Source organism: Tachypleus tridentatus, chromosome 5 (assembly GCF_004210375.1).
Source record: "Tachypleus tridentatus isolate NWPU-2018 chromosome 5, ASM421037v1, whole genome shotgun sequence".
NCBI lineage: Eukaryota > Metazoa > Arthropoda > Merostomata > Xiphosura > Limulidae > Tachypleus > Tachypleus tridentatus.
Window position 1 is genome coordinate 54,211,989 of NC_134829.1, and position 15,288 is coordinate 54,227,276.

At 34.4% G+C, this 15,288-nt stretch overlaps 1 protein-coding gene across 6 annotated transcripts in view; it reads right to left on the minus strand.

Moving 5' to 3' along the window:
• Positions 1 to 15,288, minus strand: part of CHMP2B (Charged multivesicular body protein 2b) — a 40,340-nt gene that overhangs the window by 18,155 nt on the left and 6,897 nt on the right. For all 6 annotated transcript variants that reach the window (XM_076502609.1, XM_076502612.1, XM_076502607.1 and 3 more), the window contains one exon: positions 9,152 to 9,219. In XM_076502609.1, the coding sequence (XP_076358724.1) occupies positions 9,152 to 9,185 (34 nt within the window). In that variant the 5' untranslated portion in view covers positions 9,186 to 9,219. The remainder of the gene's footprint in view (positions 1 to 9,151; positions 9,220 to 15,288) is intronic.

The following is a 15,288-nucleotide window of genomic DNA, read 5'->3' on the forward strand; positions in this document are numbered from 1 at the left end:
AAAGAAAGAGTCTCTGAAAGAAAGTAAAGCATTAATAAAAACTTGCCTATTGTCATGACCACAGCAAAGTCTGAGGTATAAGTAATAGGCAATACCCCAAAATGCAGAAACATGATGGAATGAAGATAATGGGAGTTGAACATCTGAGTGGTGGTCCACATGCCTCCACCAAAGGCTGATCAAGACAAGAAACAAGGAAAAAGGTGAGGTGATGGATTTGATGGAAGATAACAGTGGGATGAGTACAAAGAGAAATAAGCCAACTGAATTAAACCAGAGTAAAGCAAGAAAGATACTGAGACAAAGGGGGATGCTATAAAATAAACAGATAGAAATGAGAATCTCAGCAGGAAATCATGCAGGCAATATGACAACATAGGACACACACCATACATAGAAGTCTATCCAGGTCAGGATGAGTGTAGAGATGAGAAATAGAAGGAAGGTAAATGAGCAAATAGAAGGAATTACCCTCACAAGCTACTGATGTCTTAAGATAGAAGGAACAATCTAGATAAAGGAAATGATATGTTGGGTGGTACAACATGAGAGTGACAGAGATAGTGAACATATCAGAGTGATGCTGTCCACAGACCAAGAGGAGAAGGAAATATGCCTTAAGGGGTAAGTGAATCAAAGAACTTGAGGCAATGGGATCAAACAGAGGTAAAGAAATGGAGTACAACATTAATGTTCCAACCCAGAAGTACCACACACCTAGGTGGCCAAAATATTCAGAAAGAAATGATCAAAAGGGTACAAATTGAGGAAAAAATGATCCAGAGTAATGAGAAAAATTGAAAATATGCGATAGGGCTGTCCAATACACAGATAAAGGGATCAAATACCTCTTATCAAAAAACTTTGGAAGAAATTCAGAGACAACTACAGCCAGAAAACTAGAAACTTTAATAACCAAAGTCAGGGCCCACATGAGGAAAACATTCTATTTCTGCTGATACACAGCCATGAATTAAGGATGAATGGAATGAGCTGAAGGAAATGCCACTCAACATGAAAAACCAGGACTGGAAAAATGTCAGGCATGAATATGGAGGTTATGAACTACAGGATGCAAAACCAGGGACCATGGTTTTCAAAAGATGTCAAATAATAAGGGGAGAGAGATGGGAGGGAATGACTGTAACAGGAATAAGCAAGAAAATCATGACTGAACTTACCAATAAGGAGCAATCAGAAAGATCTTGCACACTAATAGTGTGCAATCTACCCAGTCTCTTTGGAAAGATGATCTTCACCAGGTTCACCATGGCATTAGATAACTAGAGATATGATGTAAATGACCCAAAACCCAATGAACCACAAAAGTTTGAAGAAGTTAGCCTTCTCAGCCCTGGTTTCAAGTTATATGATGTTAGAATCACTTTCTAATATCAAATCAAACTAGACATACTTTGATTATTAAAAGGGAATCACATTAAAAAAAGGTCTAATGTATGAATTAAAAACTTAAATGGCATTGAAAAGAGGAGGGTCAAAACATTAATGGCCTTTATGTAGTATCACTGAAACTCAATCTGAAAGTTGCATAATATTCCATACTGATCCACCAGAATTATGAAAAAAAGGCAAGGAACATCAAAGTAGAAAATCCTCACTCCAACATGAAGAAGTACAATATGCAACCAGTCCTGCCTCACTCAACCTGAAGAAACAAAAATTACCCAGTCTGGAATTACAAACCAAAATCCTAACTACCCAACCTGAGAGGCAAGACAACACCTGCTACCTGCAGAATTATAAGGAACAAACAAAGTTCAACCAATGGCAAAGGAATTGACACACTGTATGCTGGATTATGAAAAGATGAAGACCCTCTTCCAAAAAACTAAAACCCCCTTACACACACACACACCTTATCCCCTTTTCCAGCCACTAATGTCTGGGATACAACAAAAACATAAGTAGAATTGCAAAGAGTCCTGTGAACATGAATCACAAACACATCCAAAAGTCAACATCTACCAGCAAATAAAAGAAGAAAATAAGTTTTAATCAAAAGGTGATCCCCTTCAAATAGCAGAAGTAAGTCATGGAAACTACCAAGATATCCCCAATTAGGAACCTAGAAAGGACAGTAAGGATGGTTGGTTGGTTTGATGTTTGATGGTGCAAAGCAACAAGGCTATCTGCACCAAACAATGGTAAAGTTTAAATTAAAGTAAAATTATTAAAATTCATAAAAGGAAATTAAGGTAAAACAAAACAATGTTTAGTTTTTTAATTAAAAACATAAATAACATTAAATCCAATTTTTACATCTAGTCTACAGTGGTAAGAGAAAAACTACAGTAATACAAGCTGTAAAGGACTTTCTGTAGCATAATTGTAATTATCATAAGTTAAAAAATCATTGTTAGTCACCTGAAGTTGGCATTTCCACTCCTGGTTGAATTATTTGACATTACGGCTATTTTCAAAAAGTAAAGTAATACAAGTTTTAAGACTTGTAGCAAAACCTTAATTATTATAAAAAACGTTAGAATCACTTTCTAATATCAAATCAAACTAGACATACTTTAATTCTTAAAAGGGAATCACATTAAAAAAAGGTCTAATGTATGAATTAAAAACTTAAATGGCATTAAAAACATTAATGGTCTTTAAAAAACTAAAAACATTTCTGAGGTGTGACAGTGTCACCATCACCAATAACTCTGTCTAACATTATGGACAAACATTGGGACAAAACATGTCTAAAATGGTGCCATTGTTGAGAGTCATAATGATGGCAAGACAGTAAAATGTGGCTTATTGTGACCTGAGTGTCACACAGAAAACAGGTTGGTGTATTAGTTCCCAATAAAAGAAAATAATAAGTTAAAAAAATTGTGACCAATATGTAGTCTAATTAGGACAACTTCTTCTTTGCGATTCTTACAGAAGTAAGATGGCCAAAGTCCAGTAGAGGGTTTTATTTTGAAAAGTTTTTCTTCATGTTGCTCCCTCCAAGTCGACTGCCAACTGGCACAGAGCTGAGCCTTGAATACAGGACCATAGTCCATTTATGGAATAGGCACAGCAGTGACAGTGCCAGAGCAGACAGATTCAGTTGTGGTGTCAATAAGCCCATTCCTGTGAATACCAATGTGGCCTGGTATCCAGAAACACTGGATAGAAGTAAATGTTAAAGAGAAATAAGTTAGTTGGTTATCAATATCAGTGAAAATAGGGTGTGAACTAACATGATGCAATTCCAGGGTCAGTAGAGAACTAAGCAAGTCAATATAAATAGTGCAGTTTGAGAACTGCTTAGTTTCTATGTAGTCCAGGGCAAGAGAAATGGCATACAGTTCAGTAGTGAACACAGAAACTGTAGGGGGGATTCTGCATGCAACCACAGAACCAAAACAAACCATTGCAGAGTCATTTGATTTCAAACCATCCATATAAATAGGAATGAAAAAATGGTTCAAAAGATGTTCAGCAAATAACAGACAGTACTTCCAATCAGGAGTATCTGCATTTTCGAATGACTTAAAGAAAGGTCACATTTGAGGATTGTAATAAGCCATGGTGGGATGGGCTGACCAGTAGATAGAGCAATATTATTCAAAGACAGACCCAATTCTACATACAAAAGCCTAAAGGTGCAATGGCAGATCATCTGTTCTAAAAAGCAAGGCCCACTGAGGAAGGAAAACACAACCCGTGGTAGGATGCTGTAGTAAGGACCGAAGTTTTGAGACATATAGTAAAGACAGTTGTAAACAGTAGAGGTGCAAAGTAGGTTCATGAGACTGTGTATAAGCTCTGAACTGGGGAAGTGCAGAAGGCCCCAGAGCAGAGCCAAAGTCCCTGATAATGAATGGGGTCCAGCATCTTCAAGGCTGAGGTCCTGACAGAGCCATAGACCAGTAATACATAGTGGAGTTTCAATCGAATAAGAGCACGATATATCTTTAGCATAGAATGTCAATCCACTCCCCAAGTGGTGGAAGAGAGAACATGGAGGATGTTCAGTGCTCTTGTACATTTGACTAGTAGCTGCTTGATGTGTGGAATAAAGGTCAGCTTATGGTCAAAGATAAGCTCCAAGAACTTTATCTCAGGGACCACAGATAGCATTACTTCACCAATATGGAGTTCAGAATCAGGGTGAATACCCTGTTGGCAGCAAAAGTGCATGCAAATGGTTTTAGAGAGAGACAGAAGTTAAAGCCTTTTGCTGTGGTCCACTTCAGTAAACTATTGAGGGCAGTCTGTAGCTTCTGCTCAATATACCTCATGTTTGACAACTGACATGAGATTTGAAAGTCATTGACATAAATCACGTTTGCAACAGTAAAAGGGAGTTGTTCAGTGAAGGCATTAGTCTTTATACTGAAAAGTGTGACACTCATAACACAGCCCTGAGGGGCTCCAAGTTCTTGTAAAAAAGAACAGGAAAGTGTCAAACCAACACAAACTTGGAATCACATGTCCATTAAAAGTTGAGAAAAAAATGGGCAAATTGTCACTTAACCCATATAAATGGAGGTCTTGCAAAATGCCATACCTTGATATTGTGTCATAAGCTTTCTCAATGTCAAAGAATATTGATACAAGGTGTTGATTGAGAAAGGCTTCTATGATTTACGTTTCAAGTTGAATCAGGTGGTCTGTAGTGGAGCGTTGTTGTCAGACCCCACATTGAGTGGGCAAGAGGAGGTTGTGTGATTCTAGGAACCAAACAAGATGAGCATTAACCATCTTCTCTAAGGTCTCACAGAGACAGCTCATCAAAACAATTGGAAGGTAGTTTGAAGGAATCTTGGGATCCTTGCCAGGCTTAGAGAAAGGTATGACAATAGTCTGGTGCCAGGCATCAAGAAAAACATTCAATAAGAAGAATAGCAAGAGAAGCAGGAGATAGATGATGCAGCATTTCATTGTGTACATCACCAGGTCCGACCTATGTACTGCTAGACTGACATAAGACCAGTTTCAGTTCCACCAATATACAAAGTTGATAATAGTCACAGAGACATTCAGCTCGAAAGGAAAAAGATGATTATATTCAAAAGGAACATAAAGCCAATGCAGAAGAACTAGAAATCTGAACAACAAGTGCACTAAACAGATCTGTATAGGTGTGGGAAAGGCAGAAGGCCAGTGTCAGAAGAAAAGAGTGGAGATGGGTCACATCTGTCCAAGATTCAATGAAATCTGGAATACCTGCAAAAATTAATTAAAGGAACATCTCCAAGAGCTGAAAATAGAAGCCAAACACCCTCGAGCAAGGCATCTCTCTCCAAAAGATCTAGCAACAAAGCAACCAAGAGAAAAAGGAGACAGAACATGAGCTAATGACCTAACTAAAGTAAGGAGACAGAACATGAGCTAATGACCTAACTAAAGTAAGGAGACAGAACATGAGCTAATGACCTAACTAAAGTAAGGAGACAGAACATGAGCTAATGACCTAACTAAAGTAAGGAGACAGAACATGAGCTAATGACCTAACTAAAGTAAGGAGACAGAACATGAGCTAATGACCTAACTAAAGTAAGGAGACAGAACATGAGCTAATGACCTAACTAAAGTAGATGTCAGTAAGTGACTCAGATCCTCTGAAAATTGAGCAGGAGACCTGTGAAAGTCCTCAGACAACAGTTGCAATGAAGATGAGAACTAATGTAAGGGATAGTCACATTCAGAAAAACAGAAAAGAAACATCTGTTAATTGTCAGGTCCTTGAACTTAGCTTATGAATCAGTTCAAATATTAACAAGAGATATCACAATATAGGGTGTAAAATACATGTATTAAGTTTCCCTTATAGCTTTAATTAAATAAGAATAAACCAATAAATAACACTGATTCAACTCCAGGCATTCCAATAATTTTAAAAGTGAAGGCAGTGAACAAATGAGGAAATTTTCCTTTAATACATAGCTACATAAGATATTTATTGTTTTTCAGACTTCCCTTCATTTGTTTCTTACAGATGAGATATATAAAACTCTTTTATCACTCTTCTAATGTTGCATTGAGCTAACAATTCAAGAATTTTATGTTCACAAGCATTAGTCTACCCAGTACCTGGATAGCTTAATATCACCCATTAACCCTTTTACTACAAGTCACTGGTCAAAGGCCATGTCATCACATTTGTTGACTTCATTCAAAATTTTATTTGAGTACTATTTTATAAATATGTGACAATATGGATGGTATTAACCTATAGATTACATTTAAATTTTATTATTACACATTATTCGATTCCTTTATTTCAAAAGCAAATTAAAAAAAAAAACTTAAACATAAATTTATGTTTGCCATATGGTATGTTGAATACAGCACTGGTTCAAGTTAGATATTTGTGATGTCAAAATTCAAAGTATACAGTTTCATACAAATTATGAACTAAAATTACCGATATTAACAAGCTAGAATACAAAATACCTGAGATATAGCTCATGTACTGAAGCAAATGCACCAGCCCTGCTCAAGTCTTCCCATTTTTGTAAACAGTCCCTTACATACACTTATTGTACCAACACAGTAATTTATGATTTTCTGGTTATAAGAATGTGTATAAGAATACCTAAAAAAAAATATTTCACATTCTTCACATGTGAAATTTCTTAAGGTTTAGATAGCTACAAAAAACAATAACCTAGTACAAAGGTCATTACAAGAAAAGATAATTGTTTGCTTTAATTTTTCAATCCCTGTCCCATGTTATAACAAAAATATGTTTAAGAATGTTTGTAAATACTAATAATCTATATAAATATATAATAATTAAAATGTGTCTACATATTACAAAAGACTGGTTACCTTGTAAAGACTAAACATCAGTTTTACATCATTATATGTAGTAATAAGTGCACGTGCACCACGTTATTGTAACATCTGTGTTATTAGACAGGCATAACTGGAAAGTCAATATAATACAACTAATAAAGATATATAAATGAATAATGCTATAAGACTTAAGCTATTTAATCTAAACTTACATTTTTGTAATATAATTTGGAGTAATTCTAGGACAAAAAAAAATTATTTTCTAAGTTTTACAGTGTTTACAAAGTTGATCAAACAAACAGACTCCCTACAGTTAGAGTAAAGAAAATAAGAGATAAAATATATATAATAAAAACAAAATATTTGAAATGCATTTAGGGCATTTTAGAAATTACACGAATAACATCCAAGATTTTTGGCATGAAGAAAAGATTTTTAATCATGACACGAAAATCAGATTTGTATTAAAACAAACTTGATATACTACATATTATGAATTTTGCTAATGTTCCTTACCTAAAGACGTGCATTCCATATTATGAATTTTGTTAATGTTCCTTACCTAAAGACATATACTCCATATTATGAATTTTGTTAATGTTCCTCACCTATAGACATATACTCCATATTATGAATTTTGTTAATGTTCCTCACCTAAAAACATATACTCCATATTATGAATTTTGTTAAGGTTCCTCACCTAAAGACATATAGTCCATATTATGAATTTTGTTAATGTTCCTCACCTAAAGACATATACTCCATATTATGAATTTTGTTAATGTTCCTCACCTAAAGACATGTACTCCATATGAATTTTGTTAATGTTCCTCACCTAAAGACTTGTACTCCATATTATGAATTTTGTTAATGTTCCTCACCTAAAGACATATACTCCATATTATGAATTTTGTTAATGTTCCTCACCTAAAGACATATACTCCATATTATGAATTTTGTTAATGTTCCTTATCTAAAGACATGTACTCCATATTATGAATTTTGTTAATGTTCCTCACCTAAAGACATATACTCCATATTATGAATTTTGTTAATGTTCCTCACCTAAAAACATATACTCCATATTATGAATTTTGTTAATGTTCCTCACCTAAAAACATATACTCCATATTATGAATTTTGTTAATGTTCCTCACCTAAAGACATATACTCCATATTATGAATTTTGTTAATGTTCCTCACCTAAAGACATATACTCCATATTATGAATTTTGTTAATGTTCCTTATCTAAAGACATGTACTCCATATTATGAATTTTGTTAAATGTTCCTTACCTAAAGACGTACTCCATATTATGAATTTTGTTAATGTTCCTTACCTAAAGACATATACTCCATATTATGAATTTTGTTAATGTTTCTTACCTAAAGACTTGTACTCCATATTATGAATTTTGTTAATGTTCCTCACCTAAAGACATATACTCCATATTATGAATTTTGTTAATGTTCCTCACCTAAAGACTTGTACTCCATATTATGAATTTTGTTAATGTTCCTCACCTAAAGACATGTACTCCATATTATGAATTTTGTTAATGTTCCTTACTTAAAGTCATGTACTCCATATTATGAATTTTGTTAATGTTCCTCACCTAAAGACTTGTACTCCATATTATGAATTTTGTTAATGTTCCTCACCTAAAGGCATATACTCCATATTATGAATTTTGTTAATGTTCCTTACCTAAAGACATATACTCCATATTATGAATTTTGTTAATGTTCCTTACCTAAAGACATGTACTCCATATTATGAATTTTGTTAATGTTCCTTACCTAAAGACATGTACTCCATATTATGAATTTTGTTAATGTTCCTCACCTAAAAATATATACTCCATATTATGAATTTTGTTAATGTTCCTCACCTAAAGACATATACTCCATATTATGAATTTTGTTAATGTTCCTCACCTAAAGACATATACTCCATATTATGAATTTTGTTAATGTTCCTCACCTAAAAACATATACTCCATATTATGAATTTTGTTAATGTTCCTCACCTAAAAACATATACTCCATATTATGAATTTTGTTAATGTTCCTTATCTAAAGACATGTACTCCATATTATGAATTTTGTTAATGTTCCTTATCTAAAGACATGTACTCCATATTATGAATTTTGTTAATGTTCCTTATCTAAAGACATGTACTCCATATTATGAATTTTGTTAATGTTCCTTACCTAAAGACATATACTCCATATTATGAATTTTGTTAATGTTCCTTACCTAAAGACATATACTCCATATTATGAATTTTGTTAATGTTCCTTACCTAAAGACATATACTCCATATTATGAATTTTGTTAATGTTCCTTACCTAAAGACATATACTCCATATTATGAATTTTGTTATTGTTCCTTACCTGATGGAGTTGTTTTCTTTGTAAATAAACTCATTCTGAGAAAAGTAGTTGTACAGTTGAAGTCGATTCTGAAATAAAGATAAATCTAATGTTCCTCATCCAAATTTGATCATTAATCTTTTTTCTTACTGCTAATTTTACATACAGACTGCTGTGTGTGTAATTATACTCACAGTAATAATTTCAGTATTTCCTATTTTAAATGATTTATATTAATTCCTTTCATTAATACAAACATCTTATAAAAAGCTAAAACACTTTATAATTGCCTTTTCATAGCTGATTTTTTTGGACTCATGTTATTTGATACACTAATTAGCACCAGTTCTTGTCAATTTTGCTGAGTAAACTATTATATGTACAGACATATCTGACATAATAATGACAACTGGTACCCATCAAATCACCTCAGGACCTAATGGAGAGGAAAGACACCACTTACTGCATCCTCTGCAAATTTAGTTCCCTGAAAGTTGTACAAATAAAAAGATCAACAGAAATCAGAAGTCAACAAAGTAAACAAACAAGACATGGTAATACTGAGCTATATGTAGTTATGACCAAACAGTAAACTGGAAATAATACTAAAACAAGAGGAAGTTGTATTTATGAAACATCTTTGCCCCAACTGATATTATACTGTATGCTTACTTAAGTCCCCATAGTACGATTAACCTTTTACAGGCAACCTACAAAAGTTAATCGGATCTTGAAGTTTGAATGCAACCAATCAATTCAGCCTTAAGATATTCTGTCCACGAGATCAGGATGGACAGATAGGATAACCCAACATTCAGCTTCAAGAAATGAGAGCATAATTATATGATATAAAGTACACAAGAAAAATAAAAATAAAAGAATCTTCTACCTCCACCAACTGATAAAATAGTGAACCTAGCACAGGAAATCAGTAATACCTGGACACACCTCCTGAAAACATTCAAACAATTAGTTGATTCAAGTTCTGATAGAGGGAGACCCCAGTCAAGTGGATACAACAAACTTCCACCGAGAAAACCAAGGATTGATTCTAATTTGCTACCCACACAAAAACAGTTATTCTCAAGACTTCATTAAAAACAGCAGCAAATTTGTAGCCAAACTGTGAGATAAAAAAACCAGTTAATAATTAGCATCCAGTTATAAAAGATAATTACTTATTAATTAACAATTAGACTTAAGTGATAATACAGGCTTCTAACCATGGCAACAATGTTTCACTTGGTGTTTTTAGTATTGCAGCTCATTACCAATATCTCTATAAGATTAAAGCTGTGTTTCATGTTGAGAAGAAAGAAGGGCTTCTTTTACCAAATAATTTCTCATGTTTTTACACTCTATCAACATTTCCAATAAAAGAGAAACAACAAGTGAAAATCTAAATTCAGAGATTCATCCAGGATTCTCTTCTTCAAAAACTGAAATTTCTTCATGTTAACATTTCTCTCCATAATGATAATTTTCGTATCCATAAAAAAATAACATTTCACAAAAAAGTTTTAAAATATATGATATTAAAGTACAAAATCTTGAAAGCTGCCAACATGTTTTTCTGTATTTCCAGAACTTTGGAATAAATTAAAACAATGTCTTTATAGCAAACATTTTGAAGGTACAATTTCTTTGTCCAGGTGATGAACTTAAATAAATGCCAGACCCTGATAGTAATGTCTATATTTTCACTGCATCCCTCTATAAAGAGTGCTACTACACTAAGATATGTGAGAGATGTTTGAACCTCCACACACACACACACACACTGTGTGTATATTGTGTTATACAAAATTTACTAAAAGTTTCTTTTTTCTTTTGGTGTAAGGACATTAATGCAGTTAACATGAACTTATGCCAAAGGTAATATATACTCAATAACAACAATAACGGGAGATGGAGGGGTTATAAACCCACCATTATGATGTCTCTTGTTCCAAACTATCATCCTACAAAATTTGGTTGAGATTGGCACAGACATCTAGTAGTAGTTACATAACAAACAGACAGACAACTTAAACCAAGGACACGTTAGTAACATACCTTGTGAAATAGTTACCACATCGTCTTATTCAACCACAACAACTTATTTGCATAACTACCTTTAAACAAATTAATCACATTAAGATTAACTTCCTCTCCTCCACTATTAAAAACTTTTATTTGATCAGCACTTCACTAACATCCTATTTTTAAACAGTTTATACAAATATAAAAACCTTTCAGGTCAATGGTGATATTCTACACAAATTCTGCCCTTATCTGCTTTAACAACACCTTTCTTGACTTTTATTTTAATAAGTTTCAGTATCTTCCAATAAACAAGTAGATTTCATTTTCTGTCACATTTAAATTAAGCATTTTGAATTTCGTAATAATTTAAGAACTTTCGTAATATAATAAAAATGTATAATTTTGGATAGAAAAAAAGTCTGAATCAAACAAATAAAATTTTCCCAAGCTAAAGAAGTACAAGAAATATCTTCCACATTGTTAAGTGGGATAAAAGTCGAAAATTAATGTTTTCCTCAGATTTAAATTTAGTTTCAACAGATACTCAACTTCACACAGAAAACAGCTCGATCTTTTTATGCATAAGCCTGCAAGATTTGCATTCCACTATCCTTGAGTTACTTTCCACCTAAAAAGTGTGTTTAACATGCACTGTACTAATGCACCATGTTATGACCAAGGTACAAAAGTCCTCAACCAAGAGCAGGGTAATACAATTACCCCCTAAGCAGTTGTGCTCAAAGTAACTTTACTCTCAGATGGAGCAAAAAGAAACTGTATTGGATGTAGGTAAGATGAGTGAAGTGTGAAGAGGTAAGAGTCTACTAGAAAAATATTTTCAAATAAGGAAAATATCAACTTCCAAGATAATATCTCACCTATTTACAAAGGATAGCTACAATCCCACATTGAAATGATGGAAGCCTTCATGCAAAAAATTATAGATGAACTTTCTTCAGAAACATCTAAACATAAATTCAGAATGGAAGGCCCCCCAGTGGCTCAGCGGTATATCTGCAGACTTACAATGCTAAAAACCAGGTTTCGATACCCATGGTGGGCAGAGCACAGATAGCCCATTGTGTAGCTTTGTGCTTAATTCAAAAAACAAAACAACCCTAATGGAAGACGACACCTACTCACCTACCTGGCAAAATCATCAATAACATACACATTCAAGTGAGAGCAAACCCAACAATATCCTAAAGGTGAAGAGGCAACTTCATACATAAGCCCAATCAGCACAAGAAAATATTTGGAAGGCTAAACAAGCCAGCCCAGCCAAGAAGCCTCTCAAAGATGAATGCAGGATTGAGAATAGTCCTCCTAAGAAGGGGCAAAGAGATGCCAATCATCCACGTAGTAATGAAACTTCAGCTCCAACCTATGAACATACAGACAGATACTCCCATGACATAAGTGAAGACATTAAATGTAGACATAATACCAAAAGAAAAAGCACAGAACAGGAAGACATAAACCAGTGGATGAAATGAAGAAAACACCAAGAGGATGAGTCAGTCAAAATGCATAAAAGGGCATCTGAAACACTGACCTTGATCATCCACAGTTTGGGTGAAAAGAATCACCTTTGAGAAAAGAACCCTTACATATGGGATTGACAAGAAATTAGTTGAAAGACATCAGGTCAACAATCAAATGTTAATCCTCATCTGGTTGGGGGAACCGAAAGAGATGAGAATTATAAACCATGGTAAGAATAAATATTCCCTCAATGGTATTCTTGGCCAAGAGATTTGAGATCATCTCCTCAAGATACTGAAGAAAAGATAGATCAAAATTAAAAAAAAGGAAACCATAAAAGGAGAGGATGAAAAGAGAAATGGAAAGATGAGTCATGAGTGGAACCCAAAAAATCCATCAGTCAGTTGAAAACAGAGATCAAAGGCTGACAAAGAAAGGCTTCCACAAAGCCAGACACAACACAGTAGTCACCATTGAGACAAGCAACAATGGTGTTTAGAAGTGAAAGAACAGGAAGGAGGAGCAAGCTGGAAAGCAGGAATGGTAAACAGAGATGAACACAGCAGGCCTAGGAGCAGAAAGAGAATGGTAATGATAAAAAAATGAGAAACTAAAGTAGACAATGATGTCTAATATTACGCTGCCTTGGCCCAAGCCTTCAGCAAGTCAGAAACACCCCCATGAACCTTGACCAATGAAACACAGCCTGAGAAAGATCACAGAGGAAGATGTATATTAGCTAGAGGGCATTTCTTCCCAGTAAATTCCAACAGCAAGGGAACAAAGTAAAAACAGAGAAATATGGGTCAACATGGTGAAAAGAAGAAAACAAAAAACCATCTTGAGTGTAATGAAGTGACAAAAGGCAACACAGAATTCTGGTGGAAAAAGAGAAAAGCATGAAAATTAGACACTAGAAAGGAAAACAGAGGTTAATGGATCTACTACCCTCAAGCAGGTAAAGGAAATACCAAACACTGGAAATCATGAAATTGGAAGGAATATTGGCTGGAAGGAAGAACCAAAAATAAGTTGTCAAGTTAATGAGGTCTGTTAATATTGGTGAGTAGTTCTTCATGAAACAAGTCTGCATGGACCCTAACGTCAGGTGAAAGAGAAAAGGCAAAGTAATCTTGAGACCAAGGTTTCCTATATTAAAGCACAGGATGAACCAAAAGACACAAAAGAAAGAAACAAAAAAGAATATACTTATAAATTCACATCAATGAAAATATTAGAAGTTGTGAAACTTTTCCTCCATAGATAAAGACGTGTCTGAAGCAAACCTTGATGGAGCAATACCAGTGAAAATCATCATCCTGAGAAGAAAGAGCATTGGCTGAATGGATGGGATGAAGGAACCACATCACATCGAACAATTTGCATCATCATCCTGAGAAGAAAGAACATTGGCTGAACGGATGGGATGAAGGAACCACAACACATTGAACAATTTGCATCATCATCCTGAGAAGAAAGAACATTGGCTGAACGGATGGGATGAAGGAACCACAACACATTGAACAACTTGCTGTCATGTCTTCCAGTAACAATAAAATCACAACAGACAGATTTTGTGACATCAACATCATGGGATAAAGTGGAAGATATCATCACTTGAGATGTCACAATGACAGGAATGATCAAACTTTTAAGTGAAATTAAATAAACTGCAATTATTATGTGAAACGTGAACAACAAAACACATAAACTAGAAAAAAGTTAACTCCATTATAAACAAATGCAAATATCAAATAAATTGTTAATAATTTTTAAACACCTCCATTCTAGACAATGTCCAAATAAAGAATAAAGTTCATCTGAGTGAAAGCATGCTGTGTCTCCTTCCTATTGATGAAAGGCTACTAGAAATGCCAACTATTTCAAATGACTGAGCATAATGGTTGTAGACAGAGCCCGTGCAGATATTGTACAACCACTCGATACAGTTTTGAGTCATTCATGTCTGTGGATCCATCTGTGGCTAAACTGTAAACACCGTTAGTAAGTATGCTTGAAATCATTTTGCCATCTTCACAACCCAACATTTGTACAATGGCTGTAGTTTTGGTTCTAGCACAGCCATATTTTTTTGCTATATCAGAGTCTGGGAACATTTTTCTGAATAGATGTCCTGCATGATCGGCTACAGCTAGGGGTAAATTACGAGCAATGACAAATTGTGTGAACATCATTCTGCATCTATGGTTTCATATTCTGAATTCTTACTCATAAATGTCGTTATTTGCATTGTTTTTGTCTTTGCCTCAGCCTTCTGTTGGTGAGATGCTGATTTTGTATGTCTGGAACAATCGTTTATCCCATCATGCGCCACAGAAAAATCGATGTGACAAACTGTATAAAACCCATGACTGTCACTGACTTTTGATGCAATGACTATACTCTTTCCTAAATTTTTGATTCACAGTTTTAGTCCTTTTAGATTTGCCAGAAACAAGACAATCTGGTGAACGAAACCTCTTTTTTTCCATCTTGTGAACGATCGCATTGGTGTTTCTATGCTGCTTAGAAAACAAGAAATACCCATCTACGTGAGTGCTGATTGGCTGATAAGCACTGATGACGTAACTATGGATTCCCCCACGTACCCAGCATGGAGAAGCACTGCACTCAAACTATTGGTAGAC